Source organism: Monopterus albus, unplaced genomic scaffold (assembly GCF_001952655.1).
Source record: "Monopterus albus unplaced genomic scaffold, M_albus_1.0 scaffold39.1, whole genome shotgun sequence".
Taxonomy (NCBI): domain Eukaryota; kingdom Metazoa; phylum Chordata; class Actinopteri; order Synbranchiformes; family Synbranchidae; genus Monopterus; species Monopterus albus.
The window spans coordinates 2224677-2244672 of NW_018127919.1; the positions used below are offsets into that span (position 1 = coordinate 2224677).

Below are 19996 nucleotides of genomic sequence, written 5' to 3' on the forward strand. Positions count from 1 at the left end.
ATTCCCCCGGAGGAGCTGGAGGAAGTGTCTGGAGAGAGGGAAGTCTGGGCATCTTTGCTTAGACTGCTGCCCCCGCGACCCGGTCCCGGATAAGCGGAAGAAAATGGATGGATGGATGGATGGATTTAATTTTAAACAAATAAAGTACATTTCCTGTCCATCACTACTCAGTAACCCATGATGACAAAGTGAAGGTGCAGTTCAAGAAATGTTTGCAAATTTAAGAACAATCAAAAACTAAAATCACTTCTTAACAAAAGTATACAGACCAGTTTCAGTACTTTGCAGAAGATCCATTGATAGAAATTAGAGCTTCGATTCCTCATGGGTAAGGCTCTACGGGTATTGCACATGTCGATTTATGCAGTTTATCCCATTCTTACTGGCAGATCCTCTCAGACCACGTTGGTTTGGAAGGAAAGTGTCTGTGAGCTGCCATGTTCACATCTCTCCACAGATGTTCTCTGGGGCTTATGTCTGGGCATTAGCTGGGCTGGTTGAGAGCAGAGGGTGCATTTTTTATTTTAATCTTGTCCTAAATGTCAACTTTCCCTTGTAATGTAGTTAGTTACCCCAAAAACACAACTTTAACTTGTGCCATAATTCATGAAGGTGCACTTTGCCTTATGCAGAGGACTATTCTGGGAGTATTTATTAAACTGAACATCAGTGGCACACATTAGAAATTCTATTAAGATATTAAAGTTTAATATGGGTTACACAATTAAACAAATTTAACACTGTCTTATCACTTTGGCAAGTTTCAGGGAGGGTGTTACTGGTAAGGCTGGAGAGGTTCAGCTCCCCTCACCATGCCAAAATGCAGAAGGGGAAGTACATTTACTCAAGTGCTGTAATTAAGTACAGTTTTGAGGTATCTGTACTTGAGTATTTTCATTTTCTGTTACTTCATACTTTGACTTCACTACATTTCAGAGACAAATATTGTATTTTGACCTCACTATCTTTATTTGATAACTTTAGCTACTAGTTACATTTATATATACATATATAATGTTCTTTTCTGGTGATTATCTGGTTCAACAGCATGGGCAATTTAGTTTAGTACTGCAGGAAGCACTTTGAGCTATACTTTTTATTTACCAGTTGTTGATATAACAACATCTATGTTATATGCATGTTTTGCAAGAATTCCATGCAATCTGAGTTTGTGTTTAAGTAGACTGAAGTTAATTAGATCATTTTTCAAGTGGCAGGGAACTCATGTCATATCTACAAACAACATAATAACAGTGATACAGTATATGTCTGTGATACTTTCCCATCCCGTCTGTGTTTTTGTCCATAAAATTGAACTTTATTATAGCACAGTTGTTCTACTTGATGAGCTGTATGCAAAGCATTAACTCACATCCAGATCTATAAGCACAGGCTCTGTAGCTGGTTCTGCTGCACTTGTTTTGCAGCAGTATATAAAACGAATGCCACTGTTCAAACAAATCACACTCTGTGAACATTAGGTGAGCAGTACATTATCAGCTACCTACACTGTAATAGGCGGCCACAGATAGTGAGCAATACTGTTGTAAATAAAGTGATTTAACTTTAATGTTTAGAATTTTTAAAGAAAATAAGATTAATCCAGAAGTGTGCTGATTTAGACAGAAGTAGATAGAGTTGCTAGGTTCTAATAAGAAGAAACAGCTTAAAAAGTGATAACATAAAGTTTGTGGAGTTTATGCCAAATCAAGCGCAATTACGAGTTGTATCCCACATGTTTCATTGTTGGAACATGTTTGAAATTAGCTGCAGGTTCAATGACATTATTAGGTTTTAGAGCCAGAAATAAACCTGTCAGTCAACATGAGCTGACAGCAATGACCTCATGCTGGGCTGCTGGTTCACTTAGCTTGTTCCTGATACCTGAGATCTCATTGCCAGGTAGAACACAAACTCCTTGTCATGTTTATGTTCTAACAAGATGAGAAGCTTAAAGTTCTGTCTGCACTGATCCCTCTGATGTCAGTTTTAAAGACAATCACTTACTTGCATGACTGATAATGGTAACGTCAGGCATCTTATCATATTTTGTTAGTTAGAGTCCTTTTGACTAAAGGCCCTAGTTCTTTTGACTTAGTCTACTTTAATGTGCATAAGTTGCCATGGCCATTGGTTTTTAATTTAGAGTTTTACCACCTGAGAACTCAAACTCTAAACCCAACCACACACTCGCTCCCAGACTCACTGCATCAGGTTGCCAACAAAATTGAGTGTGAATTCAAATGACTCTTATAAGTAAGCCAATTAGGATTCTAATATATAACATTAACTAGGTCACTTGGCAACCAGTGATTAAAGAGGTCCTATAAATGAGTGCATTAGCTCAAACGTCTACAGTCTCTGCGCACAAGAACCTGCAGGGGACAGTCTATGTTTATGCCGATTGTGTGCAGGACTACTGCTGCATGAGTGCTACTGCACATCCGAACACAACAAGGAGGGAAACGAGATGTAAGGACATGACACGGCCACACACACACACACTTACAAGGCAGCAGTATACTGTTGGTCTATAGGCAACTGAGATGTTTGTGTGTACCGCTTTGCCTTTGCAGCGCAGCGCTCCGGCTGCACCGCCTCACACACCAACTCTGCAGTCACGTGAGGAAGAAGAAGAAAGGCTGCTCTTATAATAATTCAATGTAAGGCCAACTTTGATACCCACCCTCCCCCTCCCCCGTCTTTCTATCGCTCTCCCTGGCCCATTTCTGTGGTCTTTAGCCACAGCAAAGAGATTTGTTTTGCCTCTCCTCCTCCACACCACCACCATCTTTGAGATAAAACACTGGTTTTAGGTTTCCAGGCGCTGCAGTTGCGCTGGCACACATTCAACGTGGGCGCACACAGTGAGTGAGAGAGGGACCCGCCGCATCTTGTGGATTTCTTTGCCCGTGTACATGCTTCTCCCTGCTTTTCTTCTGTCACATCCAGACCAGGAGTTGTTTTCACTTCTCGGAGAAAAATGTGGCATCGCGCACTAGCGAATATCCTTGTTTTGTTATATTTTTGGAGGGACTCGCTAGCAGGTTTTCCAAATCAAATCAACATTGGTAAGTTCAAGGAGATGCTGACTACATGTCCATTTCTTTGTTCACAGAGTCTAAATAGGACACGTCTTTGCAGGTCGCAAGTCGATTGGGTTATTTGCTTATTTCATTTGGCAAGTTCACTTCCCACAAAGGTAGGAGGTTGTAGGATGTTGCGCGTTTTTGTGGGCGGGTAGATAAAAATAGAGTTAATCCAAATTAAATGTCAGCATCTGAAGTGCATCATTCAGTGAGTGGTAACGTACTTCTCGACTTGCTTTTTTAAATGAACGGATCCAGCCTATTTAGCTGTATAACTGAAGGGCACTGCCCTCACTCTGTAAATAATAATGTCCTTATCACAGGAATAAATGCATTCTTCATGTTTGTTGGCCATGAGCTAGAGCTGTTATATGCGACTTTGTTCCTGTAGGTGGACTGTTCATGCGCTCTACAGTGCAGGAGCACAGCGCCTTCAGGTTTGCTGTCCAGCTGTACAACACCAACCAGAATGTGACAGAAAAACCCTTCCACCTCAATTACAACGTTGACAACCTGGAGTCCTCCAACAGTTTCTCTGTCACACATGCCTGTGAGTAACTCCAGTTTGTATTCTCAATCTGCAGTTTCCATGCACAGTTTGTGGGATAATTTTTGCTCAAATTACAGTATCTGTCTAGCAGGTCAATTAAAATAGAGTTGTGAGCTGAAGCTGGTTGGATTAAATTGATGCACCTCCCAAGTGTCTTGCCTAATTAAGGATCTCCTCAGTCATGCCATCCAAAATGCACCAGGATGATGAAGCATGATGGCCTGTAATTTTCCAAACCCAATCATTTTGTAAACTGAATAATTCAGTAATTTCAGAGAAGCTGGTGAGTAAGGCAGCTTTATTTATATAGCACATTTCATACACGGAGGCAATTCAAAGTGCTTTACAGAGGCAAGGAAAAACAGTAACAGCATTAAAAACAATAAGCATTAAAACCAGAATAAATCAGTCAAGACAACGTGATGATAAAAAAATTGTTAAAATGAGCACAAATTCATAAAATGAAAATAAAAACAAATAGACAAAATTAAAGGTCTGCAACACAAACCTAGCAGTTTTAGTGTGAAAGTTACAGGCTACAGTAGAAATCAGTTAAACGAAGGCACAAGAAAACAGCAGAGTTTTCAGTTTAGCCTTGAAAGTGGCAAAGTTGGGGCATATTTGAGGTCATCAGGAAGTCGGTTCCATCTGTGAGCAGCATTGTAGCTAAAAGCAGCTTCACCCTGTTTGGTTCTGACCCGAGGTTCTACCAGCTGACTGCTTCCTAAAACTCTCAGAGCCCTGCTGGGTTTTTATTCTTCAGATCAGAAATGCCTTTTGGCCTCCTAACACCTGAGTGATTTATAAACTAGCAGAAGCACTTTAAAAACAGAGTGATGTGCTCATGTCTCCTGGTTCTTGTTAAAACTGACAGCAGTGTTCTCAATGATCTGAAGTTGTCTAACAGTCTCTTTGGGGACACCAGACAAAAGACTGTTACAATAGTCCAGGCTGCTGGAGATGAAGGCATGAATTAAAATTTCTCTGAATCTTGTCTGGACATGTGATCTGCTATGAGTCTTGTTATTTAGCACTTAGGGTGAGATTGTGAGGAAACCAGACACTGTTGTTTCTGTTGCTTTACCTGGCTCTGACTTCAGGTAAAGGCTTTACATGATGGTTGCACATTGTACTGTGGCACTGGCTATTGTTTTAAGGTCACATTGTTGCGTTTGACTTAATCTTTTTCCTAACCTTTATGTCTCTCTATTGTCGAACAAAAACAAAAAAAGCCCCCAGAGTAATCTTTCCCTCTGCACCTTCATAATTAGGCTCATGTTCAATATTTGAAAGGATATATTTTTTCTATCTAATTACCACTAGTCAACTATAATGCAAATTAGACCCGTTTTTGTGTGGATCCAAATCAGGCATGATTGTCAGTTTCTTTGACAATGATTTCAAATATCAGATTAAGTTATGTGAAGCCCTGCAGAGTTCGAAAGGGAAAGCAGAGGCCTGTTGAGTTGCAGTGTCAATTACTGTATATTTTTGGATCATGCACCTATTAACAATTTATACCTTAGGCAGGATTGAGTGAGTAAACCCTAAACCATAGTGTTTTTTTTGTTTTTTTGTTTTTTTTAAAGAAGCTTAAGAACAACCAGACAATCAGGAGGATTCATTTCAGTGATAAACACTGATGCTCTCCAGCTGAAAAAGACTAGTGAGCAGCTCATTATTCAGACCAGCCAGCCCAGTTTGTGTCAAAGGTATTGCTTGAAATTTCTTATTTTAGTAGTCTGGATTGCATAATGCTGTACTTGCCTGGCAGGTGTTGATGTAGCAAATTAATGTGATGATTATGATTTGACACATTTCTATTCTGGCAAGATTTACAGGTTTGTCATCGCTATGCTTCCCCACAGCTCACATCATTCATTGTGACAATATTAGCAAGTGTCAAGAGGACTGAGATCTTAAATCTGCTTATTGCGTGTGATCTTTGGAATTGTCTACAAAACTGACTCTTTAGTATGTAGAAGTAAACAGCTGAATGAACGGAACAAGATTGTTTGGAGAAAAGAGAGGAGTTACTTTTTGCTCAGAGATTTCGGTTGCATTTGTTATGTGGATTCCAGCTCGAGTAAAGTAGGACAACACTGTCGTCCTCCAGTTGGGTCAGTATATAGTTACAAATCCCTCATGGCAAATGGCTTTGTTATTGTCAGTGTGGATCAATAGGTGGAAGGCTATAGTCCAGTTGTGTGTGACTCCAGTTTGTTCTCCAGCATGGAAAAATCAATTCTCACCAAGCTTCCATTTTCTCTGTCACAGTTCCTCTTTACTAATATATGGCTGATTCTTCAACTTCAACTGGTCAGTCACAAACAGTTTGATGCTAATAATCTGCATGTGAATGGTATGAAACAAACCAATGCATAAACAGCCACTGATGTATTGCAGCAAACAATACTGTAACTGGACTGAATCGATTGTGACAAAGAGAACTTCTCTGTGTGGTCGTGTTGTATTATCTTACCAATTTGTGACTGGAATGAAGCTGCAGGATGTATTGATGTGACATCTTGCCCCAGGCCAGGATGGCATGTGCATAAATGCAGAAATGGGAAGGTTGTATCCATTAAGACTAAGGTCATGGCAGGAAGAGAGAGTGGAGTAGCCTGGCTGGACAATCTGAGTTAAACCAAGTGGAGGAAGTAGTGACAGGGCAGATAGAGGAAACAAAGCATTTCATATCATCATCAGGCATTTACTCAGCATCAAGCCAAGTCAAATTTTATTTGTGCAGCCCAGTATCATATATCATGTATTTGCCTCAAGGGGTTTTAATATGTAAAATAATCCTTTAACTGGAAGAAACCTCAAAAAGAGCAGCAAAGGGAGGGATTCCTCTTTGTGGATGGACAGACATGCAATAGATATTGCATATATAAAATAAATCAACATAATAAATTTACAATATGGTCAATCAGAATGATTGTTGCTATAGAAAAGAACAAAGGGAGATGAAGAGACAAACACCAAATGAACATAGTTTGGTGAGAGAGGGACAAAGAAGTGGCCAGGACCTCTGAAGGATGAGGATACAGATCCTGATTTCTGAACAAGGTATCGCGAGCCAGGAGGCGAGAGAGGTCTCAGAATAGCCGATGGTTCGGAACCCGAGTGAAAGAGAGAGCAAGGAGGAGAAGAGAGAAAGAGAGGCACACAGCTTAGATGTGTGCTTGAAGGAACAAACAAATAGAGGGGTTAGAGAGTTGCTGAGGTTTTCAAAAGGTTTGCAGTAATCCCAGCAGCAGGACGACATGGACTACACTATACATAAGGAAAAAATAGATACATTGAGGCTGAAACCCACCAAGAGCACGCCTGTGTCATCAGCACACACTCGTGCTAGTACAAAGATTCCAGTTTTGACTTTTGCGCTCCAGTCTCCTGCCTGCCAGCCTGCTTAAGGGCACAGGACCAACTGGTTTTTATAGTAAGAGGTGAAGCTAAGTCCAGGAGAATAGACAGAGCCGTGCTATTTTACTGGTACAATTTTCATCAGAGCCTGTCGCTGCAGTGAAAGAAGCCAGAACCACTTATAGCTGCTCACTGAGAGCAGTTAGGTAAATACATTTACATTAATATTTAGAGGACAAGTGAATTTTGCTTCAGATTTGATAAGAAAGTGATTTGACTGAAGAAACTTAGAAACCGCAGCGAGCAGGTTCACACTCATACTGGGTGACACCCAGAGTATCAATGAGTAAGAGAAAAGAACTACTTAAAGGGTAACGGGCCTTATTCAGGTGAATACTGAAGTCACCTATAATTAGAAACTCATCAGAATAAGTAACAAGGTGGGGGATGAATTTTTCAAATTCTTCTGAAAATGATGACTTCCAGTTGGTCTGTAGACTACCATAAAGTGAAATGGTCAGAGACTGTAGTCCTGGATACAGCTCTTTATAGCTGGTGGACATAGTTTAAATTCAAGAGCCTCAAAAGATTTGAAAGTTGAATTTAGAGGTTAAACTGAGACTAGATTAGCGTATTAAGACAACAGTACCACCTTGTTTTGAATGGGTAATGGTACAGGTGGGGAAGCTTGATTTAAGCCAAGAAAGCATTTGGTTTAAGCAATGTTTCACATAAACCAAATGTCAGTATCACTTTGTGTTTCTTTTTACAGCGTCTATTATAACTACCTAACCACCCTCATCTATGACTCAACCAGTGTGATGCTGTTCAGACAGAGGCAATGTGTAGGCAATGGACAATCCCACTAATGCAGCATAGGCCACATAGCCAGATATCCTCCTCCTCCTCCACCTCTTCTTCTTCTTCTGCATTATAAAGACTATGGTGAACACTTTAATAAACTGTGCCCAAATAAGGACATTTTTGTTTTTGCAATGACTCTATGCAAATTTAGCATGTGGAAAATCTATGCATACATCATTATCAGTATGAGATAATTGCTATTTAGTGAGTTTTAGAGTTGCTGCCTGAACACAGCCATGCTACAGTAGCTGTTTTTAGTCCTTGTCTCAACTGAGCTAAGCTGCTCTAGTGTACCAATGCACAATTATTGTAGTTTCAACACTTATCAGGAAGTCAAAGAAGCAAACTTCACAAAAAGTGGAACTATTCAAGTAAGTATTTAAGAATGCAACTCACAAGCAGCCACCATTTCAGAAGCTGTGAGGTTTCAGGGATGAGAGAAACTGCTTGTCGGAGGACATTGTCACAAGGTGCGTTATTAGAGAGTCTGTTCTTTTAAAGGTTAGGGTAAATGTCTTCATTTTAGTTGCTGTGGCCAAACAAACATGCTGAGACATAACCAAACAGTACATAACACCCTTGCATTCATCATAAAGCTGAGAACTCATTTAAACCGACAAGTCATGAATGATGCACGACCACCACAGACAAGGTTCTCAAATTGTCTGGACTGAGAGAACGCTTTCTGCATGATAGTTTCAATCCACACACTCTGGCTGGTAATAAATGTGTCGACATAAGATAAATTATTACTGGAGCTGTTTGTGTTTTATAGCAGCATCAGAGTCAGTGAGGTCACTGATAATCAGAGGAAAAAAACCCCCATTTGGCTTTAAATTTTCCCTGTGCATGCCTGAAATCAATTATCAAACTTGTTCCGTGTGAAAAACAGATCCATCCCCTTTGCTTACATATTTGGACAGCCACGTGTTTGCATTTGAAAGCTTTAAATGGGTCCTCTCGGTCTGGGAGCCCTTGAACAGAAAGAGACACTTACCCAAAAGCATGTCCTTTTATCATAATGTGCTGATAAAAATATCTGATTTGCTGCTACTGCAGCCAGACTCCTGTCAGTCTGGATGACCTGCCCCAAGTACTCATTCTCAGATTTGTCATGGTGTTCTCATCATGAAGCATGACACATACACACTGTAAGAGCTTTTGTAATGTCTCTGGAATATGTTTATCTCACACAAGAGTCATTTCAGTTGCGGGCAGTGCCTTTTTCTAACTGATACTTTCACTGACATGAATAGATGGTTTAATCCTTTTTTAATAAGCGCCTTTAGGATGCACTTTTATGAGGCAACAAATCACTCATGGGTTTGTCATACAACATGAAGACATTACCTTTCTTTGAGCAAAGGAGCACTGATGCCATAAGAAATGGCCATAATTACAACAGAGAAATCATTTGGCTGACGGCGTCAGTGACGGTCAAGTGCTAAAAGCTACATGTTTTGGCAAAACAGACTCATAGTTATCCTAAAATGAATATTAATTCTTGTTTTTCTCAAACTAAGTTGCTCAACCCTGGATGGTTATAGCCTTAAACCTGCAGAATATTATTGAGTAGATTCGGGGGCAAGCCACTGAAGACCCTGTGCACCAGAATGTGTCTGGATGTCAGTGCTGCGTGAGAGCGCGGTGATCACTGGTGACAAGCTACAGTGATGCTGCAGCAGTTTGTTGGAGTCTTACACAACGTCCTTCAGCATGACTGTTTCTGTTTTTCTTTAAATGTTGCCTGAGATTGTCTGAGGACAACAAGCTGTGAACTACATAGAGTAATGCAAAAGAGATGCCACAGGGAGTAGTGAATAATTTAGAGCAGCCTTAATTTGGAAGAGTTGCATGTGCCTCATTTTTTTTAAATGCGAACAAGCAAAATGTTTTAAATGTACTTGAAATGGGAAACAGTTCAAATCTCATTAATTTTCGATACTTGTTGGTAATGTGTTGAGTTATTTTACTCACAAACATATGCATTTTCTTGAGTTTTTATTTTTATTTTTATGTCATTCCATGTTCCAGTGCCTTTTTTAGCACTATAGCATTACAGCGTCTCTACTTGTAGTGTGTTGTATTCCTCTGTGTATTGTAATGTTGGTCCTTGGATAATGTGTATGTGGTATATGCAAAGCATGTGTAGGTGGAGTGTTAGCAGTGCTTCTACTGTGATGCAGTGAAATATTAAAGTGTATTCTTCCATACAAAACTCCTGTAGCCACAAGCCCTATCTCTGTATCGCAGCTGTAGTTTTTCCTTTGTCATGTTGTTTTTGCATGTGGGCTGTATCCAGCTGTGTTTCTCAGATTAGGGCTAATCCAGTGAGAGTTGCCCCACTCTTTGCTTGCAGTAAGTATCTTCCAGGGGATAAAGCACTGGAAGAAAATGTGTGCTTTTACAAAGCTGCAATTTGTCAAGAAGAGGGAATTCCAGACAACAAGCAGCCACATGGCCTGAGGAGAAACACCTACTCAGGCTTCAGGTCCTACGTGCCCTCTGCTTTCTCTGTGGTTGGTTGGCTGACACGAATTGCACAACAGTGCAGACTGCAATGCTGAAAAATATATGAAACGCTTAAATGTAATAACACATAGGTCGATTTAAATTGTCTGCACTTTGCCTTCAGTTAGAGCTTATGTTTAAACTGAACTAACAGGGCCTATTATCTACATCTAGCAGAATGTGTGCAGTTTATTCAACCAGATGAGATGCTGTAAACATTAAAAAGCTCATGAACAGTGTTGTAAATACAGTATTGTCTAAAACACCTTTAGATTCCAATTTTGAAATGCTGTGTGGACAAGCAGGTGGACAAGCTTCACTCTGTTGTCTCCCATAGTCCTTTGCAATGTATGTAAAAATTTTGTTTTCATTCATTTTAATTTCCCTCCTAAGAGTACTATAAAATGAGGTGAAAAGTCCACAGCCACACTGTCAGCACTGTGGAGCTGTACAAAAGGTGAACACAATTAAAGCAACATTGTGTTTTATATAACTCAGCAGCCTTGCAATAATGAAACAGCTTTGACCCGATGCAGTGTCTTCTTGGGTGAGAGGTTGCTTTTATCGTGTCCAACCAATGTATGTAAGTTGACATGAGATAAACCTGCTGTTATTGAAATAAAAACACAGATCTGAAGATGAAACGGCAAAATCCATTTCACAACCCATTTCCATTTCAGTGCTGTATGCTCTGGGGTGCATTATAAATAACAATGTGCCAGTTAAATCTTCATTTCACTTTAAACATTTGTGGTGCATTTTCCAACGTGGAAATGGAAAGTGGACTGAGTTTTAGTCTCAGGTTTGTCCTTCACTGTAATCTACAGTACATGTTCTAACTAGCTTAAAGATGCCCAAATAAAAATGATGTTTTTTATTACAGCATCTTGAAAGGGCAAACAGTAATGACTTCATGTGCAGGTTACAGGAGGATGTTAAGGCCAATGCAGCACAAAAATCTAATCAGCCAAGTTCTTATGTTGTGTTTTGAAAACAAACATCAACCATGGTTAGGGTAATGTGGTGCACCGGTCTGCATGGTTTTGCAGTTTCATTTAGATTTTAGGTCTTAAGTGACTTTGGCCTTTTATTTGGCATGTGTCCACTCATGCTTATTTAAAACCACTCCTGTGTTATCCTTGCCATCAGTATAGAGGAAAATGGCATCGCAGACATTTCACCTTTTATGTCTTTCTGCTGCAACACTATCTAGAGGGCACTTTTATGGTGCCTGCTCAAAAATTATATTGGAACGATACCCCTGGAACATTATTTGGATAAAAACATGAGACATAAAAATCACAGTGCCGTTCAGGCTGGAGATTACAGTATATTCAGTCATTCCTGTATGTGATAGACTACCTCCATGACTTTAAACAAGCAGGAGCACTTCGATCTCGGTTGAACTTGGCAGCTCTCATAGCATCACTTCTTGATACTGAGAATGTTTGGAAATACTGTACCTGCGACACACTGGAATGTGCCTTCTTCAAGTGTCAGATACAAAGATATATTGCTATAGCATCCCTGTAAGCCCTGTCTGTCTGTCGGACACATTTAGCAACGGAGAACACAAAGGATGCATGTTAGCTGGAATAGCGGGAGGCATTTTGGCTGTGTGTTGTGACCCTGCAAAGCCCAATCAGAGTATGGCCCAGCTCATTTCCGTGAGGAAACACGGAACATTCACAAGATTGTTGGCATCCTGCATCCATTCGAGGAATGCTGTCTCATTTAATGATGTCCTTTAGAACATACTGTAAGTGGAAAGAGATCACTGCTTTGAACTGTGGAGTTCTGCTTATTTCTAGCACCTTGTTTCCTCCTGGTATCTGTGACTGAACATTTTCTATTCAGTTTTGATAGTCCAGCGAACTGACCTAAATTAGTGAGAGTCTGTTTATCATTATGGGAAAATGGATCAACTTGATTTACTGTAGAAAACCAATAATTAGCTGAGAGTGAATAAAGTCTACACAAATGCACATGGAGATAAGTATTTTTTCCTTGCATCACATACAGTGTTTATCTTCTGCTACAACCATGGTGCATTCGATTTTTTTCTAGCTTTTATGCACCAGAGGACTACTCTATAGCGGACATTGGTTTACTCACCTGATTGTAGGCTTGTGAGTTTGATCCATGTTCAGTCATGCTAAAGGTGTGGCAAAGGTTGGTCAAACGACCACTTTGGCCCAGAGTGAAATATCTCAGTAACTTCTTGATAGATTATTTTGAAAGTTCCTACAGACATTTATGATGCCCAGAGAGTAAATCAAGTTGTGGTTTCAAATGGAATGTCACAACAACTATTGGATTGTTGCCATAATATTTGGTACAAACACTCCAGTGCCTGTCCGTCTGTAATTTGTCATCTAGAGTCATCAGTGGGTCAGAGTTTCTGTTCAGTACTTTGGCTTATAACTAATGGTTGCAAAACTATTTACAGTACTGTGCAAAAGTCTTAGGCCACCATTAGTTTTGCTGTTTTACTTTGTAGTGTTCATTTATATTTATTTCTTAGTTTCTTTATTGCGATAGAACCAGAAAATATAGGACATACAGTATGTACACAATACTGAAAATCACCGACTGTTCCTGACAAAGTGGCTTCTACAGTCCAAAGTGAGCATTTACTGTGGCCTCGCTGCACTTAGCACAGTTTGAGTTCTTTTGTGGAGACTGTCTTGAAGTCTTGAAACCATGACAGACCTTCCACCATAGCTGCAAGCACTCATTCTTCCACTTCTCTCCAACTTTTGACAGTTGGCCCTGAAAATTTCTAAACTTCCATTCATCACTCTATGAGACTATTTTCCACTGATCTTCACTCTAGTCTTTGGATCTTTTGCATATCTCAGTCCTTCCACAAAGGCCGTTCCTGATCGGGTTTCTTCAGACTGTGGAAGGATTGACTTGGCATCCAGATGAAGCTGCCAGATGCTGAGCCAGGTCCTTGCTGGATTTCCTCCCCTCTCTCAGAGAAGAAACGTCTCATCAGAATTGGACAGTTTTCTTGCTCTTCCACTCCTATTTTTGTCCTTGACCTCTCTGGAGTCTTCATATTTCCTTAGAACAGCCTGAATACCACATCTGGAGTATCCAATTAGTTTGATGTTTTTGTATTTTTAATACTGTGTTCATATTTCCTATATTTTTAGTTGTATTCTGATAAGGAGACTGAGAGATAACTACTGTATATATAGTCATCAAAACATTGCTAAAACAACAAATCTAATGGTGGCCTAAGACTTTTGTATAGTACTGACCATTGCCATCAGCCTCAGTTTAAGTTGTTTCACTTGTGCTAAGACCTTAAACTGAGATGATTGTAAAAATGATACCTGCTTAGCATCAGCATGTGAGCATATGTAGCATAAAGCATCAACTGTGCCACATAGATGCTAGCATGGCTGTAGTCTTGTAATGATTCATGCTAATTTGGGGACCGAAGCTGCATGCTTGTGTTGTGTCCTTTGCCTTCCTATGTTATTAAACGTGTGGCCGTGGGACAGGACAGGACAAGCCAGGTGTCCCCATGTCGCTGAGATCAACATGGCCTCCCTCTCTCTCAGGAAAACAAGCTGAAGTCCTGCTGCTCTCCTTTGCCCTGGTATCGCTGCAGGCCCTGCACTTGGAAAACGGTAGAAAAATAACTTCCCACCGGGCAACAGCATGCACATAAACAACTTATTTGTTAATGTCACAAACAGTAAAGCCATTGTCCTCCCTTCAACCAGATGTAGTATCCAATTTCCTCAAATGTCAAGGCTTTCAGCAGTGACTCCGGAAAAGTTTGCCTCCTCTATCCGTTTTCTCATTCTATCTTCCTTATATGCATAAAGTTTGATTTTCTCACTGTATGCTGTGTTCCCTTTTCAGGCGAGGACAACAGCTATTCCCCCTCAGCAATGGGGCTTTGTAGACTCAGCTCTGTTGTGCACATACGGTACATGTTTATCTCTACATCAGCAAGTTTTACGATAGACTCGGCTGTCTACAGGAGACACTCTCCAAGCTGCAAAGCCCTGAGTTTCTGGAAGATATGAGACAGCATGGATGCCACTGGACCTGCTGCAGCTACCTGTTAATTCTGACATGATTGTGAGAGCGGAGGAGAGACAGAAATGAGGGCGGAGTGAGGGAGAAAGCAACCAGTGGTAATGACAGTAATGACAGGCACATGTAGGTGGCTGTTACTGTAGGTGATGGAAGAAACAAGATGGAAGTGGACAGAGAATGGAGAGAGGTGAATTTTTTCCAGTTAGATATTAATCATGCAGATAAAGCCTGTGTTGGTATTCTGAACAGAAATGAACAGAGCATGCAGTACAAAAAATAGCTCTACTTGCCCTCTGCAATAAAGTAAATGACGTGTATCTTCACTGCTGACCATGATCAGGGGAATTTACTGTAGATGACTAGTGTTTACGGCTTCATGAGCCCAGATATATGATTCCATTAGTCCTTTAGGAGAACAGGCTGTCTATTTAACCTTGACAAACAAGAGATATTGCTGCCATTCTGAGAACAGAATGGGTTGATATTGGTTAAGGTCTGAGGTGCAGGCAACAATTTTATGGCTGCTTTCTACTTTCTATGGATAAAATGGGCTGAATATACTTTTGCAGAAGAAATTTGAAATCTGTTTTCTGGGGAAGGAGCCATATAGTGTTACTAAATAATGTTATCCCAAGAAAAGCAAGTGAACCATGCTAAATGCAAAATTGAAAAAAGCTCATCGGCTCTACTATTTTTCTGTTTATTGAGCTGGTTGCCAAAAGCCTGCTGTCATGAGACTTAAGAACTGTCCTTTAAAATGAAACACTGGTTCAGCACCCTCACTGTTGGAAAACGTCCTTGATTACAGCATCATCGCAAACAGGTGCAGCTATTTCAATTCTTTGGATGCCTCATGTTTGTACAGTTAGTATACCAATGTCACCTTGGCCTTTGAACACACGGAGCGAGAACAGTGCGTGTGCCGAGTTAAGTCAAAGGCTGAGAAAATGAAATGATAAAATGGCTGAGGGAAAGGTGACTGAACTGAGCTATTAAATGTGTGTGGGTGAATGAATGAATGAATGGTTGTCTTAATGGAAACGTCAAGCTGAACAGAAGAGACTGCTGAAAAACATACAGCGCTAAACTCTGATTATAAAGAAATCACATAATTGTGTAATTATTTTAGCCACATTTGCAGATATAAATATGTGGGTTTTTCTATCACATTTAAAGTGCATTTATGTAAATTACAGTTCCTCATAACTTTTGCAGTGGTCTATAAAACATATTTCCCAAATATTAGCTAGACATTTGCTAGCAGTTTTTAATAAGGGTGTAAAAACAATACAAGATGTGTCATGAATTCTGATGGGAATAAGCCAGTGGCTGTTTCTCTGTGGTAGACTTAATTTGTGTTTATCTATTTTTATGAGCTTTGAATGTTGAATATTCAGTCTTCAAGGGGACGCAAATTAGAAAACATGTTTGATTAATAAACTCATAATTAGCAAGTACTGAATTTTAGTGATTGTACAACAAGTAACCATTTACAATTTAGCACAACTTTACTTGAGAGCACAAGTCAACCCCATTATTATTAAGTAATGAAATAGAAACAATGAACTCCATACAGCATTTCTTACTGATATCAGCCCATTCTCCCCTTATTTATTAACTGCTACATGTGTTTGGTATTAGTGCACGATCTTCTGCACTGTGTTACCAGAAATTCGTACAGCATGTTACAGTGAACACTTTACACAGAATAGCTGGATTTCAACCTACAGATTTATGACAATGGCATCTCATTAAATCCCAGCAGGTAGATAATAAGATCACTTAACACTGATTATTGAGCAATGTTGTGATTTAGGGTCAGAATAAGAAAAGAGCTGCTGTGTTGACCAGCATTTACTTCAGTTATCAGTAACATTAAAATAAGGCTCATATCCTTGATTCAGTTCTGTCTGGGGCTATTAAATCCAATTATTATGTACAAATAAAAAGAGTTAACACCCTAAAAGAATGACTGTCTGATGCTCTAAGTGTTTATGGCTGCAGCTCATTTCCATAGGCCCACAGATGGCAGCAGATAGGACTTGATATAAATCATTTATACTGCAGCACAGCCTTGCACTTGGACATTTGCATGCTCATGTTTCAGGGTATTTGTCCATTGAGAGCTGTGCCCAGTGCACTGATTTCCCCATTATATCCAGTTGATTACCCAAGCAGTTGCATTTAGACCAAGGAGAAGTGAAGGACAACGGACAGCAGAGCATGGCCATGGGGAGCAGACATCCCACCACCATTTAATCAGATAGCTGTTGCTTCCCTCAGAAGATTAATGCCACCATGGATTCTCTCCCATCTCAACTTTGTATACAATTGTTACCCATGCACTGTTTATTAGTGGACTCTGCAATTTAACTTTGCATGAAATGGTATGAAATTTGGGTGTAAATTTAGTTTGAAAAACCAGTTTGTGTCATTTATTTGCACTCTCTTTGACTGACAGAGGAGCTGAGCTTAAATAACTCAGTTTTGTTCCGTATCTGAATCTGCACTTTGTCTCTGTCATCAGTCTGCTCCCAGTTCTCCCGAGGAGTTTACGCCATCTTCGGCTTCTATGACAGGAAGTCTATGAACACGCTGACCTCCTTCTGCGGGGCGCTGCACACCTCCTTCATTACGCCCAGCTTCCCCATTGATGCTGACGTGCAGTTCGTCATCCAGATGAGGCCTGGTTTGCGTGGAGTCATCCTCAGTCTGCTGTACCATTACAAGTGGGAGCGGTTTGTCTACCTTTATGACACTGACAGAGGTAAGAGCAGCCCTAAAGTAAAATACATACTTTCACACACCTATGCAAACACTACAAGCTAACATTCAGCAGAAGACAGATTGCTGCAGTTGCTTGAGAAAGTGTAAAAAAGTAACTGGCATGTCAAGCCCTGCTCATGTAGATGTGTTATTATACAGCGTACATGATCAGTCTTTAGAATTTAAATCCCTCATCCCCAATCCTCATTCTGAGTGGTCTGATACATTTTAATCTATGCCAGTAATGATCTCAAACTGCCTCACTATGTGGCTGAATGCTGCACAGAGACACTCAATAGCTGCTTGCTTCCGAGAAATGAATCATTCACAGGTGCTCTGATTCGCCGCTGCAATACGACTCCAGCCGTCTGATCCACTAATCCTTGGCACTCTCCCATTATCATTTAGCTGTAATTGGATTATATAAAGAGAGAGCACAACATACTCTAACTTTCTGCATGGACTCCATGGCCTGCCGCTCCCTCCATGTAGGCCAACTATTTACAGACTTTGTCATCCTATGAGGGTTATCATTTAGAGAGAGTGAGTTAAGAAACAACACAGCAGTCGGACTGAGTAGATGTTGTACTACAAGCTATAAACAGACTGTGCAGGTTTTTTGGGTGTAGTCTCTGCTGTTAAATGTGCTACATTTTTCAGAACTGTGCATTCCAAGTATTTTTAAACTGACATGGAGCATTTCTAGGACAAGCACACTCCTTTTCCACTTCCCCTGCCACACTTTATATACTGTATCTCCATTTCAGGTGGGTGTCTAACCTACCACTCAGTCATGAAACTGACAGAGCCATTTTGTGGATCTGCAGAAACACTTTATTTGGCACTATGTTTGTCTATGCCTGGCACAAGCTGAAGCTTATTCAAGCCCTTAGGACAAACAAAGGCAGCAGAAACACATCCATAATTGTGATTTGTGTGTTCAGTGGCACGTTTGACCTAATTAAGGAAGTTGTTATTGCTCTCAGATTTGAGGGAGCAGAGGGGGTGTGCTCACTTTCATTGATCTGGCCAATTGGTCTCTGTGTTTCTGTGGCAGATTGCAGAAACTGATAATTAGTTGGCTGGTATGGCTGAGACAAAAATGATTAAGGAGTTTATAGCCTCTCGTGGGCACAATCAACCTTCTCAGAAGTGCTTCCTGATGCGACCCTTAGAGTTCTGCTCGACTTTGCTGGCCTCTTTCACCTGCTGTGTCGAGGCTGATGACCCACCATCTGTAATACTCTGCCCGTTTCCACAGTGTGACATAGTGTAAACACTGGAGTTTAGGATGGAATCCCACATGCTGCACAGCTTGTGTTTGCTGAGAGGCTAGTTAACTGTTCTATTTTGGCTGCCAGTCCCTTCACTCTCCTCCCCACCAAGGCTCTGGAGCAATATAGCCACCACTCAGCCAAATGTCAGTTTAATCTTCATTATAGGGAGAGTGCTTCATTTAGGGTCCAAGTGGGACTAGCAGGGGGCTCCTGAGAGATGCCTGGGAGTGACTGTTGATAGTTTGTGAGAGACTAACAGTAATATACTGTTGGAGGCATTTTACAATGATATGTGTCACGCTGGTCCATTTACAAGACATTTGCCACATCAGAACAAAGCAAGGGTGTCTTAAAGTAAACTTGAAACTGTAAAAATCATTAAAAAGAAACTGTGGATCCCTTGCTGTAGGTGTGGACTCTTTTTATCACACAACATTAGAGGGATTTTTCAATCATAGCCTGAAGGCATAGCTACCATCAAAACTGTTTATGTATGATAGAACTTTGACTGTAATAGAAAATAAAACTCCCAGAGATACCACTTAACATACCCATGCATGAACTGCATATTTACAGTAATTTCTGATGCATATTTGAAATTGGAAATGGTATTGAGGTCAAATGGGCTTAATTTCACACTGGAGATGCTTCCTTCTGACAGCAGTACTGATTTAAACTGTTTTAACTTGCATATTCCAAATGATCATTAATGAGAGGAGTTTATTTCACAGAGATGCTTTTTACAGGAAGCTGTTACTGCTCCATGCAGCCAAAGTCTCATTAGAACTGATTGTTTGATAAACATAACTGATGCAAAATGGGAAGCTGAGGAAGCCACACAGATCCAGGGGAGAGCTTCACACACATGGGTCATTAAAGATATGTTTATCTACTGCAGTTCAGCATCACCTATTTATCCTGGATGTACTGGCTATGAAATGTCCCCATTAAACAGACTAATGGCGGCTGGCAGAAAAGACCTTTTGAAACGAGGAACATCTGGGAATTACCAGATGCCCACTGAGAGCAGGATCACAACAGATTTTTTTTTTTTTAGGTAATTTACTACAAAGTCTGTACTGCTTAACTGTGTTACAAGGGGTCCATGAAAACACTGTTCTACGGATGTCAAGAGAAACACGAGAAACACAGCCCAGTGTCCATTGTGAAATATAAAATAAAAAAACGTAAAAAGAAAGTTAAAGCACTCATTATGTGGAAAACGCCTGGTGGTAAACGGTGGTAAAGTTGAAGATGAGACTTTAATTAATTTATATACTGCTGGTGAATTTCAACGGTTATTTTGTCTTATACTGTAATAATACATGTTGATTTATTTTTTTTTGTAATATTAATCCGAAACGACAACCTGTAACTAAAGAAATCAATTAAATGCAGCAGAGTAAAAAGTATGAAATATTTCCCTCTGACATGTTGTAGCGTACCAGGTACCAGGTAAAGTAGCATAAAATGAAGATACTCAAGTGAATTACGAGTACCTCAGAATT

The 19996-nt window shown here is 40.2% G+C and overlaps 1 protein-coding gene across 5 annotated transcripts in view; it reads left to right on the plus strand.

The window, feature by feature from the left end:
* Positions 1-2383: 2383 nt before the first annotated feature.
* The window catches only part of gria3a (glutamate receptor, ionotropic, AMPA 3a), a 62118-nt gene continuing 44505 nt past the window's right edge, over positions 2384-19996 (plus strand). The window contains exons 1-4 of one of the 5 annotated variants that reach the window (XM_020599051.1): positions 2384-2472; positions 2577-2663; positions 3481-3639; positions 16973-17212. In XM_020599051.1, coding sequence (XP_020454707.1) covers positions 3492-3639; positions 16973-17212 — 388 coding nt within the window. In that variant the 5' untranslated portion in view covers positions 2384-2472; positions 2577-2663; positions 3481-3491. The other 4 variants (XM_020599052.1, XM_020599053.1, XM_020599050.1 and 1 more) reach the window with 4 other exon arrangements.